Source organism: Mesocricetus auratus, unplaced genomic scaffold (genome assembly GCF_017639785.1).
Source record: "Mesocricetus auratus isolate SY011 unplaced genomic scaffold, BCM_Maur_2.0 Super-Scaffold_100676, whole genome shotgun sequence".
Classification (NCBI taxonomy): domain Eukaryota; kingdom Metazoa; phylum Chordata; class Mammalia; order Rodentia; family Cricetidae; genus Mesocricetus; species Mesocricetus auratus.
In genome coordinates, this window is record NW_024429266.1 from 133,458,423 (window position 1) to 133,478,712 (window position 20,290).

Genomic DNA, 20,290 nt, shown 5'->3' on the forward strand with positions numbered 1-20,290 from the left:
ACATCTGTAACCCCAGCACATGAGAGGAAAAGCAGGAGCACCAGAAGACGTTTGATGTTATCCTCGGTCATGTACTGAGTTTGAGGTTAGGCCCGGGTGCATTAGACCCTGCCACCAATATATAAAATGCACATTCCACTCACAACAAACAACAGCAAAACCCAGAAAACCACTATCATTCTTTTCCTGGTGCCTAAGCAACCTTTTGACCCTCAACAGCTCAGCTACAACACAGCCTGGAGACACCTTGGCCTGGCTGCTACCATAAGGTAAGAGTCTAGAAGATTCTGCTTCTAGGATGTGATTCTAGATAGGAAGAGCTGGCTTAAATCCCAAGCACTTACAGCGGCATGATTTAGATCAAATGTCCTCACCTCTCTGAGCCTTACCTCCCCCTTTATAGAGTAGGAACAGTAGCTCCTGTGTTCCTCACTGAAGTGTTTTTTTTTATGTGCATTTGTGTTTTGCCCCCATGTTAAGTCTGTGTGAGGGTGCCAGAAACCCTGGGACTCAGGGACTAGAGAGATGGCTCAGTGGTGCAGAGTACTAACTGCCCTTATAGAGGACCCAGGTTCAATTCCCAGCACCCACATGGCTGTTCACAACTGTCTGTAACTACAGTTCCAGGAGAACCAACACCCTTATACAGGCAAAACAAAACACCCATGCATATTAAAAATAAATAATATTTAAAAAGAAACCCTGGAACTGGAGTTGCAGTCTTGAGCTGCCATGTGGTTGCTGGGAATTGAACTTGGGTCCTCTGGAAGAGAGACAGTGCTCTTAACTGCTGCCCCTCCTCACTGAATCTAGAGGACATACATTGGTGTTGGGAAAGGTCCCCAAGGGCCACCTCCTACAAAGCCCTGTGGCTGGAGGCACTCTGAATGCACTGTCTGTACCCATCTCTTCAGCTGATCACGGAGGAAACCATGTCCTCTCCACAAAGATGCACTTGACTCCCCCTGCGGAGAGAGGTGCTGGGCTCTGAAGTCATGGCTTGACCAGGGCTCTTCTCAACTGGCTTAAGCTGGGGGTGAGGACAGCTTTGAGTAAGGAGTTTGGGGCTGGCGATCCCAGAAGGTCCCACTTGTGCACATTACCTGGGTGAGCATCTACAGCAAGTCACAGGCCCCATCCACACACCCCACTGCCTGCACAGACCCCTTCTGGGTCAAGAGCCTGGGGCTGAAGGAGTGGGCAGGGCCACCTGGCTCCCACTCTTCATCTAGACTCCCCAGCTTCCCGGAATGGTAAGGGGACCTCCCTCATGCTCATCCATAAGGCCTAGTGGTGTCTGCACACATCCGTGTGGGTGTACATGCACGTGTTCGAGTGTGCACATGCAGGCCAGACACCAATGTCAGGTGTCCTCCTGACATTGAGATACGGTCTCTCCTCAACCTGGAGCTTGCTTGTTCAGCCGAACTGGACTGGCTATCAAGTGCCACCTCCCCTTTCTGCCTCCCCAGTGCCGGGGTGACGGATGTGCGCCAGCCTGCCTGACTTTGTAGGTGGGGGTTGAATTCAGGACCTCATGTTTGTATAGCAAGCATTTTACTGGCTGAGCTATCTCCCCTGCTCCTGGACTTTAAACTCCACAAAGGATCAGCTCTTGGCATTTTCACAAGATCTTCTAGGCCCCCAAACATTCCACTCCTCCTCCACTGCCCAAGCTAGACCCTCCCTTGGCTCCCACAAACACTCGCTGGGCAGCCTGAGGGCCTGACTGTCCCTTGGACATCTTCCCGACTTTAAAGAGGACCGTGGCCTCACAGGACCTGTTTCTTCACCAGAAATGTGGGCATCCCAACAGCTGCTTCTCAGAATGGGGTCACAGTGAGGGGAAACAACATAAACAAAAATCAAGAATCTACCAGAACATGCAGGGGAGCTTTCAACGCCCTTTGACCTCTGACAGTCCCTCAGGGGGGCAGCCTCAGAGGCCCCCAGAGCTATAAGCACAGGATGTTCCTGCATACAGTGACATTCTAGATTCCTTCTGTATGAAGCGATTCCCTTGTGTCAGTGACAAGATCTGTGGGGTGAAACTCCCACCCTGATCTACAGCTATTTAATGTCCCTGCCAGGTCTGCTTAAAAAGATCCTTAAAAATTCAGTTTCTACAATATGAAGTAGGGCACAAGGCCAACCTAGGGCCTGACAGAGCGATCCTGGCCACTCTCTACAACTATCCTTGTCAGTGCGATGAGGAGTAGCCCTACAAACATATGACCAAAGATATATATCCATGTCACAGGAATCTCAATAAACAGTCTCCCTCGGAAGTGTGAGCTTTGGGGGTAGGAGACAGTCCTGTCGCCCTCACAACTGTGGGGAGCTTCCAGTGTAAGCAGGTTTACCCCGGCCTCAAGCCACTGTGGAGGCAGATGCACAGAGATTGCTGGGGTCCCCTGTGCATCACCTCAGAGGATTTGGGAGTCCAAGAGAGGCTAAGTTGAGACAATCATCCCCCTCTCCTTCTGGGATAACTTTGAATTAACCTGGTGGGGACCCTGGGGACCCCCCCCAAGGCACATCGTGAGAGGTAGCCTTGGCCTCACTTTCTAACGCCTCCTCCACGGGGAGAGGCAGCCGGTAAGGGCCTATCAGTTTGCTGCTGACTCTTCTCCATGGACATCAAGGGGGGAGAACAAAACCACTCACAGGCTAGACATACCTAAGGTGGGCACAGCTGGAGGGTCCTGCCAGGGAACAGAGTCCCACAGCTCAGGCCCTCTGTCCTCTTCCCAATGCAGCTGGCCTTTCCCTTGGACCCCACTCCCCACCCCACCTGGCAGGGAGCAGCCTGCACGCGGCCAGGCCCAGCTGCACACACATGGCCTTCATATGAGGCAGCCAAGGAGGCCTCCGGTACAGCTGGGCTGGTGGCAAGAGCTGCAGTCTGACCACCTGCCTCCCACCCCCTCTCCCTAGACCAGAGGACCCTCTCCTGCCTGCACCTCTGCCAGCAGCCACCCAGCCCCTCCGCTGTGCCTTCCTGGCTAGCAGGGCAGTGGGTTGCAATGGCAGGCAGAGGCCTGATGGGTTCCCTGGGCGGAGGAGCCAAGAAGCAAAGCTGTTAAGCACTGGCCACTGGGAAGACTCACTAACCCTGATTCATGCCAGGTCTGTGGTGAGCGCACAGCTCCGCAGCTGCCCAACGCCGTGGATGCGCTGCCAGACTCGGAACTGAAGAGTGACCCACGGAAACAGTGCACAGAAGCTGCGAGGCCACAAAACACAAGGCCTCCGCCAGTTCACACGCGCTCCCTGAGACCCTGGAATCGGCTTGTGTGGACTGGGATGCTGCGGAATGATGACAACGCCTATTCACGAAACCAGCTAGAGCACAGAAGATGCTAAGCCTGGAACTTTCTGTGCTTATCATCAAGCGATCGGAGGACCGGCTAGATAGCTCAGTGGGGGCCTGCTGCCAAGTCCAACAGCCTGAGTTCGATCCCCAAGGCCCACGTGGTAGGAGAGAATCAACTTCTGAACTTGTCCTCTGACCTACGCAAACACACACACACACACACACACTTCAAGGTTTTCAAATGAGCTGGGTATGGTGGTGTGTCCCTTTAATCTCAGCACTTAGGAGGCAGAGGCAGGCACATCTCTGTAAATTCCAGGCCAGCCTGGTCTACATAACAAGATGCAGGCCAATCAAGGCTATTTAAAGAGATCCTATCTAAAAAAAAAAGGGGGGTGTAAAAAAAATAAAGACTCCACACTGTGTCATCTTACAGACCCCTGCTCAGCCCCGAGGCCCTGGCAGATGTGTGGGAAATGCTCCTCATGCTTACTGTCTGCTTACTTTGTCCCCTTTGTGCAAAAGAGCTGTCTATGGGGAGGGGTAGCATCATGAAGCACCCTTCGCAGCTGAGGCCCAGAGAGGACAGGTGACTGTCCACGGCCACACAGAAAGACCACGAGGCACGACAAGTAGGAGGCTGAGGCCCAGGAAAGGAAAGCACTCCCTGTGACACAGGACTCCATCGACCAGATGGGTGCTACGGTGATGGGAGACATGGTAGGTATGGTCGTAGTCCCTGGCTGTGTGTCTGTCCTTCTCAGGCAACAAGCAGGTGTCCAATAGCAGTCCTTCTAGGAAAAGGACAGAATGGTTAGGGCTAGGATAAGGCAACAGGAGGGGTGCGTGTGTTTGTGTGTTCTTCAAGTCCATGCACTGAACATACACACATACATTTAACTGCATGTGGGCACACACAAACCCTCTCTGAGAATGCGTGGGCTCTCCTTCTGCAGACACACTGAACTTGACTCTTCGGTGCAGAGAACTTGCCTCACAGATGGCAGGAATGAAAGGAGACAGTAGTAACAACCTCACTCACAGTCGCTAAGGGCACCACCCAGTGGGAAGATTTTAGCCAGAGAAGATCTCCAGAAACTGTCACCATCTAACCCCTAACTCACTCACTACATCTTGGCTAAGTCTCTTACCTTCTCCTGGTCTCAGTAACGCTTACCACAAATGGGCCTATCCAATCCTGACAGGAATGCTAAAAACTAAACAAAATAGGACTCCTAGTAGAGAGTCACAAAAGTCACAGGACACGAGAGACACAGACGAACCCACAGGCATGAATGCCGTCTCTGGGGAAGGCTGAAGAAGGTGGCCGGACACAGATAAAGGGAGGCTCTGGGCTCGTGACTCCCGACTCAGGAAAGGCTCACCTAGTGGCCAGTGAAGCAGAGGCACAGGCAGCTTCCTGCCCTTCTGCCATCCTCCATCCCGAGAGAGGGACCGCAAGATAGCCCCACAGGCTGAGGCTGGCCAGGCACACGGGCACACGCCAGCTGGCTGGGGCAGCATGGATGGCTCCACAGCTCAGGGTAACAGCTGATGCTTACAAGCCGTCAGCCCACCTCACTGATCAAACGTTTCTCCCAAACTCGATGAGACACTCAGGCTGAAAGGCCACTTTTCCCTAGGGGTTCCACGGCCAATTCATAGATGGGCTAAGTCTTCATTGCCTGATCTTACCCACAGGAGGAGGAGGAGAATGTGAGCCAAGATGATGTTTTCTGAAACAGTTTGTGACTGGCGTAAGCCCAGAGAGGTTGAGTAACTTTCCAGGAGACAAACAGCTAGTCGGTGGCAGGACAAACAAAAAAAAATACACCCATTAAAGCAATTACAGCCACCACTCACTCTAACCCCTTGCATGGCCCGAACAGCAAGGCCCATGCCACACCCTTTTTTAGATCTCACTTGTCCCTAAGAAAATGAGAAACTAAGTCCCAGGGGAGTACCAGGCTTATCTTAAGTGGGATTGTCAACTGCCCCCCCCCCTCCACCGTGGGTAACTCTCCAGTTAAGGATTCTTTTGCTTCCCCAACAGGTGCTGTCAGGAGAGGCCAGTCCCCACCAGCACCGGATGGGGAGCTAAGACTTCTCCAGAACTCAGCTCTGCAGGCCTCCCTAGAGGGAATGCTCCAAGTGGCAGTCTCCTGGGCAGAGGTGACTGGTGTCACCAGAAGAGGAAGGGCAGTGGTGGGCAGGATCTCCTGGGAAAGTTCCCACAGATCAGTTCCTGAAGCTGTCCCTGGAGGGACGACGTCATTAGGGACTCCAAGAACCAGGCAAGTGCAGAGATCCTACAAGGAAGCTGGGTGAACATGGAAGCCAGGGCCTCTCAAAGGGGCTGACAAGCTCCCCTGACAGCCCTTTACATTGCGGGACCCCCCACCCAGGAATGCACCTCCGTGATGTGTGACAACTTTAGGGGGCCGAGACCCCAAACACACCATATGTGCAGAGCTTCCCTCCCCTGCCAGGGGAAGATTCCCATATTCCCCCTCTGTATTCCCCACCAAGCCCAAGGGATTCCAAAAGACAAATAATAACTCGCTGCCACACACGTCAGACAAGGTTACCCCTCGGGAACACCGGGGTGTGTATGAACCAGAGCTCCTCAGCTTTGGCCACTTTGCAAACTAAGGTTCGTGGCAACAGTGATACCTCAAACCTGCCTGAGCTGCGGGACCCCCTTTATTTATCCTGACTCCAATCCTGGGGCCACTCACCCACCCACTGCTGCCACTGGTGTCCCTCGGCGGAGAGTGGGTACCTGTTTCCTGAGCGCCTCAAAGGCTGCGCTGATGGTGTGCACCCGCGTCCGCTCCCTGGCGTTGGCCAGGAGCCTCCGGGTCTGCTGCAGGGCTTTGATCTCCGTGGAGGCGGCGGTCGCTTCGCCTGGCCGTTTCCTAGGCGACGCGGAAGAATCCGGGTGGTTATTGTAAATTACGTGTGAAATTGACGAGTAGGAACTTTCCCCCGGGCGCGTGGGGGGCGCAGGGCGCACGGGGGACTCTCGTGGCGCCGCTGGGGGTTCGGGAGGCGCAGACGGCGTGGGGCGCGCGGGAGGGGCACACAGCAAAATGCGGGGACGCAGAGCCGGCTCGCGGTAGGGCTGCACCTCGGGACGCCCGGGTGCCAAGCTCTGGGACGCCGGTGGCGGCGTGGGTAGTCCGGGTCCCACTGTGCCCAGAGAGAAACCGCGTTTGCGCGCGTCTGAGACCTCAGGCGCTCGGATGCCCCTGAGCTCCCTGGCTGTGTCCGTGCCTCCACCTGGAGGAACCGCCGGCGCCACTGAGGCTGGCACTGGGGTCGCGATCGGGAACGGCTGTGTCCTGTCCCGGAGCCCGTTGGTGGCGGCGGTGGCGCTGGCCGTGGCGCCGGGCTCGGGTGCTTCCAAGTCCAATCGGAAAGTTTTATAGCCGTTCGCGCGCCGCGCCGGCTCCTTGCCTTTCCGCTTGAGTTTCTTGAGGCCGTTTAGCTCTTTCACGCACACGGTCTTCCACGGCCCATCCTCGAGGACCGGGATGTGCTTCATGGCGCGGACGGCGCCAGGCAGGGGCGTGGGACTGCCCGGGACGCGCGCCCGCTGCGATCGCTCTGCACGCTGAGCGCCTGGCTGCGCCCGGTGGCCGCCGCGCTCAGCGCCGCCTTGTCGCCGCGCTCTCTCCTCCTACCCTCCCTCCCCGGGTCCCTCCCTCGCTCCCCTACTCCCGGGGCAGCTGTGCCTCCGGCTCCGTGAAGCCTCGGAGGCTGCCCGTTCCCCCAGGAGCGCTCAGAGTGTCATCAGAAGTCGCTGCCGCGCTGCCAGCATTTCAGCAGAACGCCCGCTGCGCTCCATCTGTGTTTGTTTAGCCTCAGTTTACACAGAAGCCCAGTTCGCAAGATCACTCAGCGCCGCCCGCCCGGAGAGGAGGCTGCTCCCGCCGCCGCCGCTGCCGCCTCCCCAGCCCGAGCCGCCCGAGCCGCGAGCGCCTTTAAAGAAACAGGAAGCATTTTTCAAAACAGCTGGGCTGAGGGCCGCCTCCTTTGTCCGCGTGCTCTCGGCCTCCCCCTACCCCCATGCCTTCTGCCGGAACCTGCCTCCTCCTGCTCGCCCTCCCCGCCCCCTACTCGTTAGGGGCGCGCCCGCCTCCTCTCCCCAAAGACAGTCGGCTCCCTCCACTACTGTCCTGAGCACGTGGCTGTTGACCGCTCTGGCCATTCACTGCCCTGCCTTGTTTGGCTGGGGGTGACACAGCGCCGACCTTCCCCACCCAGAACCTTCCCGTCTCCTTCCCACCCAAACTGACCAACACAGGATGAAATCCCAGAGCTGTGGCTTCTTCTGGGAGGGGAAGGTAAGTGGGAGAAAACCCCAGAGTGGCTGGTCATTGTCATCCCAGTACAAGGCCTTCTCCTTCTTTCTCCCACCAACTGGAGCAGAGGTCCCAGGAACAGAAGAGGACACACTGACATTGGGAAACTGAGGCACCAAAGCACACGGGAGGAGAGGAGGGTGGGAGTTTCTGGTTTAGCAGACCTAACGTCTGTGAAGATCTGAAGTCAATCTCACCCGAGGCGCCCTGCTAAACCCAGATTTGCTCATCTATGAAATGAGAAATCAGGAGAACATCCATGCTTGTCACAGGAAGACTTAAAGCACTAGAGCATGGGGTGCCGCTCACCAGTAGCGGTGCTAATGCCATCGGCCAAGGCAGGTCGGCTCCTCAAGGAGCTCAGCTTCCTCCTTTACCGAGTGACCTTGGCACAGTCTTGTAACCCCTGTGCTGCTGCTCCCCCTTGTGGCTAGGGTGGGGTCTTAATCACACCTTCCTCCCGCAGGGACCTTAAGGACAATTGAGCAGGGACCCTAATGCCAGTGGTAAGGGGCAGAGTCCGCTCTCCAGATCCCTCTAGAAAAAAGAGGCCAACCAGGAGGCCCTGGCAGGTCCTCCCTGAAGACCTTCCCCCGTGCTGTCACCTAGGGTTTTCCAGCGGTCTTCTTCTTCCTTGAGGGGCATGGTCATTAAGAGGATAAATGAGGTTTCACTATAGTATTTGAATGATGCTCAAAGTCAAGTGAATGGTGGCCCAGACACGCCGGCGCAGTGAAACTGTATCTCAGGATCTAGCCAGACTTGGACAGAGTGGCAGACTGGGTTGCATGGCAGTTTGGAGTGTGTTAGAAGCCTCCGCGAGGTAGGATTCCTAAACAGGCAGCGAGTGTTCTCGGGAAGCAGATCTTTGGTTGAGTACAAAGGGCTTCCCATAAAAGCTGAATCCCAGCCCCTTGCAGATATCCCCCAAGAGGAGGGAGAGACCACTGTACACCCTGGGGTGGGAGGAGAGGGAGCAGAGACAGCATGGACACCTGTGCTGGGTAGATCTTGCCTCCCCCGCCCTCACTCTGCCACCTCCCCCTCTGGTCCACGTGAGGATCTGGAGTTGGCAACAGGCAAGTGTCCCTTATCTGCCTCATCAGTGTGGAAGGGCACTTGAAGAAACAGAAGGGAAATGTAAGTAGCCTAACCTACGGGAAGAGTGCCTGTGACTGCATTCTCAGCCTACCGGGCCACAGACTATAGGACGAGGCCAGCTGCACACATCCCTGAGCAAAAACCTGTCCCTTCCCAGTAAGTTCTCCCAGTACTCCGGCTTCTCAGTCAGTTTCCTTGAGAAGGAAGCTAAATAGAAACCAGCTGGGCAGCGCCCCCTGGTGGCACAAAACTTAGGAGACTGACACCACACTACTGACCCTAAGAACAGTAAAGACAGTACCTAGAATTTCACGAATCCATGAATGTGCTGTGATGAAGAGGCTCTCAGCTCTCCATCCTTGCTTTGTACGAAACGACACAGATACTCTCCAAGAAAAATATCTATCCTTAGTGAAACCTTTCCCCTCTGAGACAACCTTTTGAGGTTATACTGGGAGAGCCATAATGATGCCTCTGTGAGGTCCCATGTCCTTGAAACGGCTGTTCCGTGGAAAAGGACGGGAAGGCTTGGAGCTTACACCACAGGAGAGACATGTTAGCTGGCCAAGTGCTGGTAATTACCACCACACAGGAGTGACCACACAGGTGTTATAACCCTCATCTTCATGACACGGGAGGCAAACTCACTCTACCCACAAGAAAACGAAGGCTTCTGGAGGAAGAAGTAGCCGGCAGAAAGGGAGTGCGAGATGCTGTTTGAATCCAGACCAACTGACCCTGGAGCCTGAGCTCTGAGCTACTGTACTTCCTCTGCCTTTTGAGAGCCTGTGCCTAGCACCTGGGGGTGAGGGACTGGCCCATGGGAGGGACTGCTCTTTTTGACAGATGGCTGACCCTTGCTTGTGCTTCTAGCCTGAGTATAAGCTGAAACCCCAGCCTGATGTCTGCCTGGTTCCTTCCAGATCAGAGTCAAATGGCAGGAGCCCTACGTTGAGCAGTCTGGAGTCTCAGGCTCAAAAACCCAGAACCACAGCAGCCATACACTTCTGTTTCTCTGTGCTGCCTAGAGGAACCTGTCCCACGGGTCCTTGGCACACAAGCACAGTCCGTGAGGGCAAGACAGCTCTTCAATGGGGCTCTGTGATTGCTGTCTTCTTGGCCACATAAGACGGGACCTTAAATACTTGCTGCGTGAAGCCCTACATTCCTGAACACGGAGTCTATTTCTGGCTGTTCAGATTGTTCCAAAGTGCATGTGCCCCGCTAGTGAAATCAGGGAAGAGCGAGACTTAGACAGCCAGGTGCAAACAGAATTCAACGAGAACAGCGCCCTTTGTAGCCATGCTCACAGCGGCCATGCCTGGGGCCAGCTGGGGAGTAAAAAGAAAGAATGGGACCATCCTGGGTCCATTGAAACCCCCTCCCTGCCATCTAGCCCGGGGAGCCAGCACTGCCACTATTAGCCAACAGGACACTGGTTCCTGGGATGAGCTATCCCCTTTGTACCTTCCTGCACCCTAGCGGCTATCCAGCTGTAGAAAACCAAGGGTCTTGGGGATAGAACACAGTAACGGGGCTCTGCAGGAGGGGAGGAAGGAACCTTTTCTCTGACACCCTGTGGTTCTAGCTTTGTCCTGAGTGTGCTCTGCCCTTAGTGGAGTAGATTCTCTGGAAAAGGGCAGTGGCTGTGGGGCGGGGGTGGAGGGCTTGCTCCTGACTCTCAACTTCAGAGGAACAGGAGGACAGAGGAGGAGCAGGGTGTCGTGTCGTTCACCAGTACAATGCCTGTTGAGCATGCACAGGTTTGATTCCTACCATGAAGGGAGGGGAGAGGAGGAGGGATGGCTGTTAAAGTGTAGGATGCATGTGTCATCTCTCTGCTCAAATCTTCCCAGCAGCTTCACTTTGCTCCAGTGTCTTGAGGACTTCTCCAGAGTCCTTCTCTCTGCGTATTCCTGGAGACAGAGAGCAGTGAGTCTGGGCTATCCTGTGATTCCTTTGGCTAGCGTAGCCTTGGAAGTGGCCCTGTGCTTTATACGGGCTTGCTGTGTCAGCCTCCTGCCAGTTGGAGCCCTTAATAGAGCCCCAGTGACTCTGCTGGGGGTTGGGGGAACACCACCGTGCCTCTAAGGCCTTGTCCTGCGGTGATAATTTGAGCAGGAGACAATGGTTCAAATCAATAGCCATTCATACTATGGACAGATTCAGCCAGGTGCCATGATAGTGCTGGCTAGCAGGAGGAATTTGATGAGGTTCCTGCTGTCAGGAGCCCACATACTAAGGGTGGGTATTTCCCATCCATTCCTCTGAGCACCTGTAGTGCTGGGATGTTGTTCCCAAGGCTGGGGATACAGCAGTGAATAGGGGAAAACCCCTGACCTCAATAGGACTACCATTCTGGCGCAGAGATGCAGAGTCCTGGAGGAAGGCTGAGTGTGGCCTTCTGAAAATGGCCTGCTCCTGGAGGAGTGCAGGAGGAGAGCGTGGTGGAAGAGCTGGGGTACTTCTTGGGGAAAGGAGCATTTGAACCAGGCTAGAAGGAGGTAGCGTTTGCCTAGAGGACCGGTACCGCTGTCTCTCTCCCTCTCTTCCTTCGTGCCTACGCTGTTATGTCCCATGCTCGCAGAGGTCTCCTCTCTCTGTCCATTTGCAACTGGAACCCTGACTGACCCTTTTCGGTCTATAACCTCCAGTGCGTGTGTTTCTTTTCCATCAGACTTCATGCTCTGTGCTCCCCAGTCAGCAGGAGGAAGCAGCAGACAGGAGCACTGTCTAGGGTAAACGAAGACCCACCAGGCAGGCGGCACGGCGCTACTCTAACCATTGAGTGTTGCTAAGAAACGGTGGGATAGCTTCAGCTGCAGGGAGCTCTGCCTAAGGTTGACACACTGTCAGCCAAGAGGACATTTGGCAGATGAGGTGGGAGCAACCAAGTCTCCAGGCACCAGCTTCCCTTAGCATGCTCTGCCCTCATCCCCCCCCCCGACCTCACTGCTAAAGTTTAGGACTCATTCTGCTTTTCTCTTTCTAGGGTCAGCATTGGGAACACTCTGAGGGGTGCGGGTCGGCTCCTGCTGTGTTTGCCTAACGGGCTGTTTCAACCAGATAGTAGAGCTATCCTGGTCACTTCATGTGGCCAGTGGGAATCTTTGGGTTCCCTTATGGGTTTGTTTTGGCCTCTTGGTCACATAAGAAAGAAGGGGCGGGACTGGAGAGGTGACCAATCAGTGGCTAAGAGCACTTGCCGCTCTTCCAGAGGACCCATACTCTGTTCCTAGCACCCACATTGTGTTGTTCAGCACCTCCTATAATTACAGTTCCTGGGCGTCCAGCGTCCTCTTCTGGTCTCCTTAGGTACCTGCACACATATGATGCGCGCACGCACACACACACACACACACACACACACACACACGTAAAATAATAAATATTTTAAAGGAAAAGGAAAGAAAAAGCATAGACTATAATTCAGGGCTGGGGTTGGCTAAGCTGATAGAGAGCCTAGCAAACATGCAGCTCGAGTCCCATCGCAGTGTCGCATAAACTAGGCGTGGTTGCACACATCTGTAAGCCCAGCACTCGAGAGGTGGAGGAAGGAGGATCTAAGCATGAAGTTATTCTCAGCTGTACAGGGACTTCGAAGCTGGACTGGAATGCGTGAGACCTTGTTTCAAAAAGAAGAAAAAGGGGGGTGGAAAGATGGCTCAGCTGTTAAGAGCACACACTGACCTTGCAGAGGACCTGAGTTCAGATCTCAGCACTACCACTTGTCACTGCAGCTGCAGGGAATCTGACAGCCTCTTCCGGTCTCCGGGGACGCTGCACTCCTGTATACACCGCATACACATATAAACGTAATGTAGACATTTTAAATAGGGGCCAGAGAGATGGCTCAGAGGTTAAGAGCATTCATTGCTCTTGAATCGGTCCTGGATTTCCAGCACTCCAGTGACTCATAGCCATCTGTAGCTCCAGTTCAGAGAACCCAGAGCCCTCTCCTGACATGCTCAGGCACCAGACACACACACAGCACATACCTACATCGGGTGGGGGGGACACACTCATACAGATAAATAAATCTAAAGCATACTTTTTAGAAATAAAATCTTTTTAAAAAGAAGGGAAAACGTAATTCAGACCTAGGAGTTTGGGACACTGTTTCCATTGGTGTCACTCAAGTTCAAGGGGCTCTGGGCTAAACAGTTTCCTACAGCTCTGAGCTGGTCCTCTTCCAAGACAGGTCTGTACCCTGCCCTGGCCCCCTGCAAGGCTCAGATCATCTGTAAATGGAGAAGCAGGAGGATACAGAACCACAGACCTCAAACCTCCCTGAGATCCAGCAAATTAGGATTTGTGCTAAACCTCCTCCCACCCCAGAGCATAGCACTGAGGAAAAGCAAAACCTCCACTCTGGAGACAGAAGCCCCAGGAACCTCCCCCACAGGCAGGGAAGGCTCGGGCCCTTGTAAATAGAGCGGATCAGCCAAGGAGGCAGCCAGGGAGCCAGCAAGTGGCTCCTTAAGGCTGCACTTCACGACCCGGTTGTCAACAGCCTAACAAGGCTAGGCCTCAGCCACTTTCCTCCCCGGGGTTGGCTCCCAGTCCCCACCTCTGTGTTCAAAGGCTGGATGGGAAACTACAATATGATGACTCCTTCCTTTTCATCTTCCTTCTTAAGGAAAACAACTTTCAACTCCCCGCGGAGCGCATTCCTCCACTGTGAAGTCTTCCCAAACCCATCTCTCTGAGTTCCTCAGAAAGAAGAGAGTGGGGCTTGGCTGCCTCTTCAGTGAGATTTCTAAAAAAGGTCTCTGCTGATGGCGGCAGTCGGGAGAACATGAGGGGGCAGAAGAGAGCTGACACAATCTACACTTATTAGCAGTGAGGAAAATTAATAAGGCATACCAGTGCAAGGCCCACTCCATAGACCCGGGAAGCCCCAGGGACAGCTGGAGATCTGGTGGTCTCCGCCCCGGCTGAGTCTTCAAAAGACCTCATCAGTTGCAATCCTAGATTGCCACAGCTGGAGTGAGGGTCAGCCATGGCCATCGTCTAATGTCCCAAGGACAAATGCTTTTTATCACGCATGCCAAATCTAATTGATTGGTATGGAGGGGGGTGGCCCGAAGTCCTATGTTGAAAAGGATTCTGAGGTATCTGGGTCCCTTGGGAGAGGGATGCTGTAACTGATTGGCAGACGTTTGCCATGGGTGAGAGCCAAGGAGTGCCAGTGTTCACACTGGCCGTACCTACTGTAGTCCACCCCTCCCACATTATTGGTGGGAGAGACTGAGTCCCAGAGCCTGGCGTGTATAGGGGTTTCCCCGCCTTCTCAGGAAGCCAGCTGCTTTGGGTAAGTGGCACCCAGGCCTGACCTCGGAGCTACAGATGTCAGATCCAAGGGCTGTCTCCAAGAAGCAAGAGCAGCTAACAGCTTGGGTTAGCTGGGTCAATTGCCTGTTTCCTGAAAACAACTGGTAGATGCAGTTGTCACCTTGAACTGATCGGTTGGATCAACAGTTGCCGGTGACATGGCAGGCCTTCATAGTCGACCTAAGACTAGTAGTCACTTTGGTCGGAACAGGATCTGTGGGAGAGATTAACTGAGTATTTGGGCACAGGACAATAAAACCCCCAAGTAGTCAGTGGAGTTGCCCAAATGGGGTGAATCACTGTCCAGCGTATTTGGGTTGAGCTGGCCTAGCCACTCACCCATGGCTCCGCCCGCCTCCTTGTACCATCTCCTAGCCCCCTGCCAGCCCAGCTCATTTCCTTCTCTCGAGTCTGACCTTGCTTCTCTTGGCAGAGAGGCCTTCTGTGGTATGCCGGGTTCCTGGCCCTGCCACATCTGCTGGTCAGTTCCACTACCCCAAGTCTGTCGCAGCACAAGCACCAACCAGGATCCTTCCCGTTTTCAAAACCAGGGACCCCGGGGGCTGAGATTGGAGAGAACTCACCTGGGGGTGACAGATCCAGGGTGCCTGCCCTGGGTAAACACATCCTATAGAGTTAGAGTTCACCCCAGTTTCGTTTCCTCCTCGGAACAGCACAGATAACTGCTGAGGATGCCCAGGAAGGTCCTGAGCTAAGGTCTGGGTGTTGAGAGCTTGGCACATGGAGGGAGCCTATTGAGGGTGTAAGGTGGGGTACCGGAAGGTAGCTCTGCTACAGGAAAGGGCCCATGTGGTAGTGCAGCAGGGCTGTCCAGAGGCCCGGTCACCGCCTCCTGGGAACTTCTCATCTCCAGACACTTGTCCCACGGAGCCCTAGGAAATCTGGCCACCTCCTTAGGTCCTTAACATCCCTCACCGAGAGCAGAACGATCTTCTGTGTGGGGTGCTAGAGGAGAAACTGGCTCTTGCTAAGAAATTTGCTAGTGTGAAAAAGGCATCAGTGGCGGGACGAGAGCTCAGGCTGCAGAGAGACAGCCCCTTGGTTGAGCTCTGGCTTGTCACTTACGACCTCACAGATCGATCGAGACCTCTGTGGGCCTCAGTTTCCTCATTTGCCAAGTCAGGACTGAAAGATTACTGAGCCTCCCAAAGCTGTGGTGAGGATTAAAGAGATCAGGACCCCGGGTTGCAGCTCAGTTAATAGCTGGCATACGTGAAGCCCTGGTACAGTCTTAACACCGCATACACTGGGTAATCCCAGTGCCGGGGAGGTGGAGGAGGACCAGAAGTTTCAAGCCATGCTCAGCTACATAGGAGGTTTAAGGCCAGCCTGGGTGCCGGCTACCCTATGTCACAAAAAGCAAAAGAAGAATTGAGGAGAGGCTGGTGGGAAGGCTTGGTGCACGGTAACCACTAAAGCAGGCAATCGAACAGATTCTCTCCCCTGAGTGCAATGGTTCAGAGCCTCCCCTGAACAATTGAGTCTATCCCTGCACCCTGCTCTCGGGAGACTCCCAAGAAAATGTGCTTGTGCCCTGTACTGGGAGCCTTCTTTCCCGTCCCAGGGTCCCCACTCCCTCCCACTGGTGTGCCCCTCCTTGGAGCAAAGGACTCAGAGAGTACTGAACAAAGTGGCCAAAGGATCCTGCCCCCCCCTTCGGGTTTTCCAACCCCTTGTCTACTTTGTTCCTAATGCTTCTGTCTCCACGTCTCTGGGGCTCTGTTTGCATGAGGGGGAAAAAAAGTCTTCATGCACACATACAGCCCAGCAAGCATCCAGTTGCTCCTGGGCCGCCTGCCAGCGATTGAGTGACCTGCAGCTTCCTCCCCAAATCACATTCCACTGGCACGGATCTCGCCCCGCCTGACGCCAGCCTCCCAACTCGCCCCCAGAGCAAACATTTCCAGTTGGCAGCCTGGCCTTGTTTTTCTGAGGCCCTAATTCAGTCTCCCTTGTAGAAAACAGAAAACAAAATGTGTGGGACCAAAAACTGCAACAAAATAAACTTTAAAAAGAGGGAGCAGGAGGGTGAGGGCTTTGCTCCAAGGCACATGGAAAAATATAAGCTTCAGTTTTAAGAAGCAAACCCACACGCTGCCCATCACCCCGCCTCTCGTGCTGGCTTGGAGGCCGAGACGGATTCATTCAGGCTGCTGCTAAAGACAACTCTGTTCTCATTCATAGCTGAGTTATAGGACAGGAGAGAACGATGACATGAGGCTAGAGACGACTGAGGGGGTGGATGGCCGAGCTTCGGCACTGGTGTTTGTTCCACAGGGGAAATTACCGGAAGAAAAATAAACACAGCCCGCCAGATTTGAAGGCCGGTTGGTGCAGCATCGGGGCGCTAGCAGGACAGGGTGTGTGTGCGCGCGTGTTAGCGTGTGTACATGCCTGTGGGCGCCACCGGGTTTGCCTTCTCAAAATAAGGGCTGCTCAGTGGAAAGATGTCATAAGCCAGGCTGGGGCGGCCAGGGGATGGGCCAGCCAGGGAGGGCTGAGGCTGGCGCCCAGGCCTGCTCATGAGGTCAGGCAAAGGCCAGGTGTCAGAACAAGGGAGTGCCGCCCGCCCGCTGAGGCCTGTTAGCCAAGGACCAGGGCGTGTGGGGACAGGATTCTGAAGGTCAGTGTCTATGGGGGTCCTTCCTCGGGGAAGAGTCCGGCTCATAGCTTCACTAATGGATGTGGTCTGGGGACATGGTGCTTATCTCGGTCCTTAGGGGATGGCTCCGGAGAGGCAGGGCCGGAGGGAAACTGAGGAAGTGGAGGGGTGAAGAGGAGAGAGGGCGGGGAGAGGTGGGGCAGCAATCCACAGAGTGAGGACAGACAGACCCAGATGTCATCAGTACACAGATGGGCAGAGCAACCGAAAAGATCATGGTGCTGGGGCCAGCCTAGACACTCAGGTGGTTACCTTTCCTCCATCCACGCCGGAAAGCTTGTCAGACTTCAGGGCACAGGCACATTCACGGGAGAAGCTGAGCTGGTCAAGACAGCTGGGAAACTGCGAGAGAGGGTTGAGGGTAAATGCAGTCGGGGACCCACGTGACTTCGTCTCTTGGTATGGTGACAGCTCCCCACACAGGAGCTGGCTGTGGGGAACTAAAACGATGAACGAGGCCTCAGGGTGAGGGGCTAGGTGGAGTCTGACGTGGCTGTAGGGACTGAGCAGTGGCAGATAGGTAAGGGTTGTTGGAGCAGCAGTTCACTCATGTAGAGCAAGGGAGAAAAGCCAGTGTCTCCCAGAGGGATGCCTGATGGGACCACCTGGGGCGTGTCACTGGGTGTGCCTCCCTGCCATTCATTCAGCCTGGTGGTTGGGCTTCTTCATCCTACTGGCTCCTAAAGAGACGGACTTCAAATGGCCAGTCTGGAAGCTTCTCTTTGTCCAAGTAAGGAATTCCTCCCCTCGAAGAGGCTGACAAGTCTTTGACCCTTGGCCCTTTTCCAGTTATTCTCCAGACCTAGGAGCCCAAGGACTTTCTTCTTCCCGTTCACAATCTTCAAGCGAAGTAGTTCACCAGCTTGTCCAAAGGATATTTTTACCCAAACTCAAGACATATCTTATGCCAAAGAATGAGTCTCTACTGGCCTGGAGAAACCAGGGGGTGGGGGTGTTGGAAGAACCCTGGAAAGTTGGTCAACTCGTTTTCAAGTTCACTGTATTGTTGGGAGCCCCCAAAGACTTTTTGTAAAATGTCCCCTTCTGTTCACTTTATCATGCCTCAGAAGGACAAGTTGTCTCTCTAAATATCTTCCAAAAATCTTTTTGAAAATGTGTTGTGTAAGCCGGGCGGTGGTGGCGCACGCCTTTAATCCCAGCACTCGGGAGGCAGAGGCAGGCGGATCTCTGTGAGTTCCAGGCCGGGCTGGACCGACAGCCTCCGAAACAATACAGAGAAACCCTGTCTCGTAAAAACCAAAGAAAGAAAAGAAAATGTGTTGTGTATGTGTGTACCTGCCCGTGTGGGCCTGTGGAGGTCAGAAGTCAATGCTGGCCTCTTCCTTGGTCCCTCTCACCCTGTTTTTTGAGGAGCTGTCTCTCACTGAAATGGGAGCTCACTGATTTAGCTGGGCTGACTGGTCAGCAAGTCCCAGGGTTCTGCCTGTCTCTGCCTCTCCAGTGATCCACCGTAACTATTCTTTTGTTATTGGTGGGTCCCCTCCCAAGGGATTCTAAGGATTTGAACTCAGGTCTTCATGTTTGTGCAGCAACCACTTTATGACTGAGCCATCTCCCCAGCTCCTAAATGTCTCTGAATCAGCATTTTGAATTCAAGGGTTTTCTACATGTGAATGGTACCATTTATCCAATGTGACCACCTTCAGGTTGATACCTGAGTCCTTCTGTCATGGTCCTACTGGTGTGTGAGATCTTTCTTGCTTTCTAGTACAAGATGTTCTGGGCTTATCTTATTCACTGACCTGGAAATAGGCAGTTCTCCAGGAAGCGTCACTCCTTCCTGTGGGAGAGCATACTTAGAGACCACAGTTAGAGCATTCCATGTTCTCAGAGACTGTATGTGTTCCCTGCTTCTTGATTTTCTCCAAGAAAAATTTGCATTCAGGGCAGGACCACACAAAGGATGGGGCATTATGTAACTAAGTGTGACTCTCTTAGATCTGAGGCTGTCAGTCCTGAGCGGTAGGCTTTGTCTGGCTAAAGCCACCTCTCCCACTCCAGAAACTAACCTCGGTCCCAGGGTTGGCCACCACACACAACTTCCTTTGGATAAGTACTGTAATGTGAAGGGCTCAGTCACTAAAATTACACCTCCCAGGAGCTGCTTCTAAGCCAAAGTTCTTCCAACAGCAAGATGACAGTATTTTTTAATTGTTTATTTTAAAACATTTATTTTATTAATTCATGTGTATGAGTGTTTTGCCTGCATGTATGTAAGACCTTCTCACTGGCCCAAGGTGTTTTAAATGAAGTATGTCAGGCTAACTTCTAAGCACACAGATTGTCAAACACAAATCCAAACTACTGCCTGTCTGGAGACTCCTTGTGTGCCTATGGAGTTTCTGAAAGTTCCCCTCCATATCCTGTCTGTGTGAGATCTTTGACATCCACTTTATAATAAGACAAAGTCAGAGTGGCATGCGGTAACAACGCCTGTAATTCCAGTGCTGTGGCTCCAGCAAGAGGGCTGTGAGTTCCAGGCCAGCCTAGGCTACATAAAACCTAAAACAAAGAGGAGGCAGGCAAAGACAAAGATGAGGGAGACAAAAACAGTGACGGTGAAAAAGAAGACAGAGGAAGAGAAGGAGGAAGGAAGAGATAGAAGACAGTGGGTAAAAGTACTAACCATGAAGCCCGATGACCTGGGTTTCATTCTAGGAACCCACGTGGTATAGAGACAGAACTGACTCCCGCAAGCTATTCCCTGGCCTCCACATGCATGCCACGCACACATGTCCGTACACATGCAAATAAATAAATAAATGTAAAAGAATGCAAGGGCATTGTGGCACATGCCTCTAATCCCAGCACTCAGGAGGCAGAGCTAGGAGGATCTCAGTGAGTTGGAACCCAGCCTGGTCTAAATAGTAAGTTCCAGGCCAGAGACCCTCTCTTCAAAAAACACAACCAAAGTAGTAATAACAATAACAACAACAATAATAATAATATGAGGCAGGGAGAGCAGGAAGGCGGCAGGACGCAGGGCTGGGAGTGTAACACACTAGCCCGTGTGAGGGTCTGCTTCACTTCCCCTGCACCGCAGAAACAGCACAAAGCAACCTCACGACACATCAGTAACATCAGGCCATGGAGGGAGGGATTCCCAGCTACAAAAGGAGCCTCCAGATGAAATAAGAAGTCCGTGGGTAGATGCTTCCAGTGATAACACGCAAACGCACACGGCATGTGCAAGCCAGGAAAGGACAGAGAGAGCTTGTGCGAACACAGACCATCAGCGCCTCACAAGCTCTTCCCGCGACGTCTGAGGCTGTCCTGGGACCAGCTGGCTCTCTGTCACCGTTGGTGAGGATGGCCACACGAATTCCTGTATGTGTGCCTATGGTAGTGCTGTCTGCCTCTTTCGCCCTTTAAAATTTAGGTGAGGCTATGAAACTCACACTAGCCAGTGTGTTTAAGTAGAAAAGGCTCGTTCCGCCTGCAGACAGACTCCTCGGAATTGCTGTGCCG

At 53.7% G+C, this 20,290-nt stretch overlaps 1 protein-coding gene across 4 annotated transcripts in view; it reads right to left on the reverse strand.

Moving 5' to 3' along the window:
- Nucleotides 1-7,377, reverse strand: part of Atoh8 (atonal bHLH transcription factor 8) — a 29,733-nt gene extending 22,356 nt beyond the window's left edge. The window contains exons 1-3 of one of the 4 annotated variants that reach the window (XR_005873980.1): nucleotides 6,099-7,377; nucleotides 5,012-5,115; nucleotides 3,821-4,110 (exon numbers count right to left, since the gene is read on the reverse strand). Coding sequence is in view for 3 of the 4 variants with exons in the window: in XM_040738209.1 (XP_040594143.1) it covers nucleotides 5,012-5,115; nucleotides 6,099-6,863 (869 nt within the window). In the remaining variant the exon portion in view is untranslated. Of the gene's footprint in view, nucleotides 1-3,820; nucleotides 4,111-5,011; nucleotides 5,116-6,054 lie in introns of all 4 variants that reach the window. The other 3 variants (XM_040738209.1, XM_005076093.4, XM_040738210.1) reach the window with 3 other exon arrangements.
- Between the last annotated feature and the right edge of the window lie 12,913 nt (nucleotides 7,378-20,290).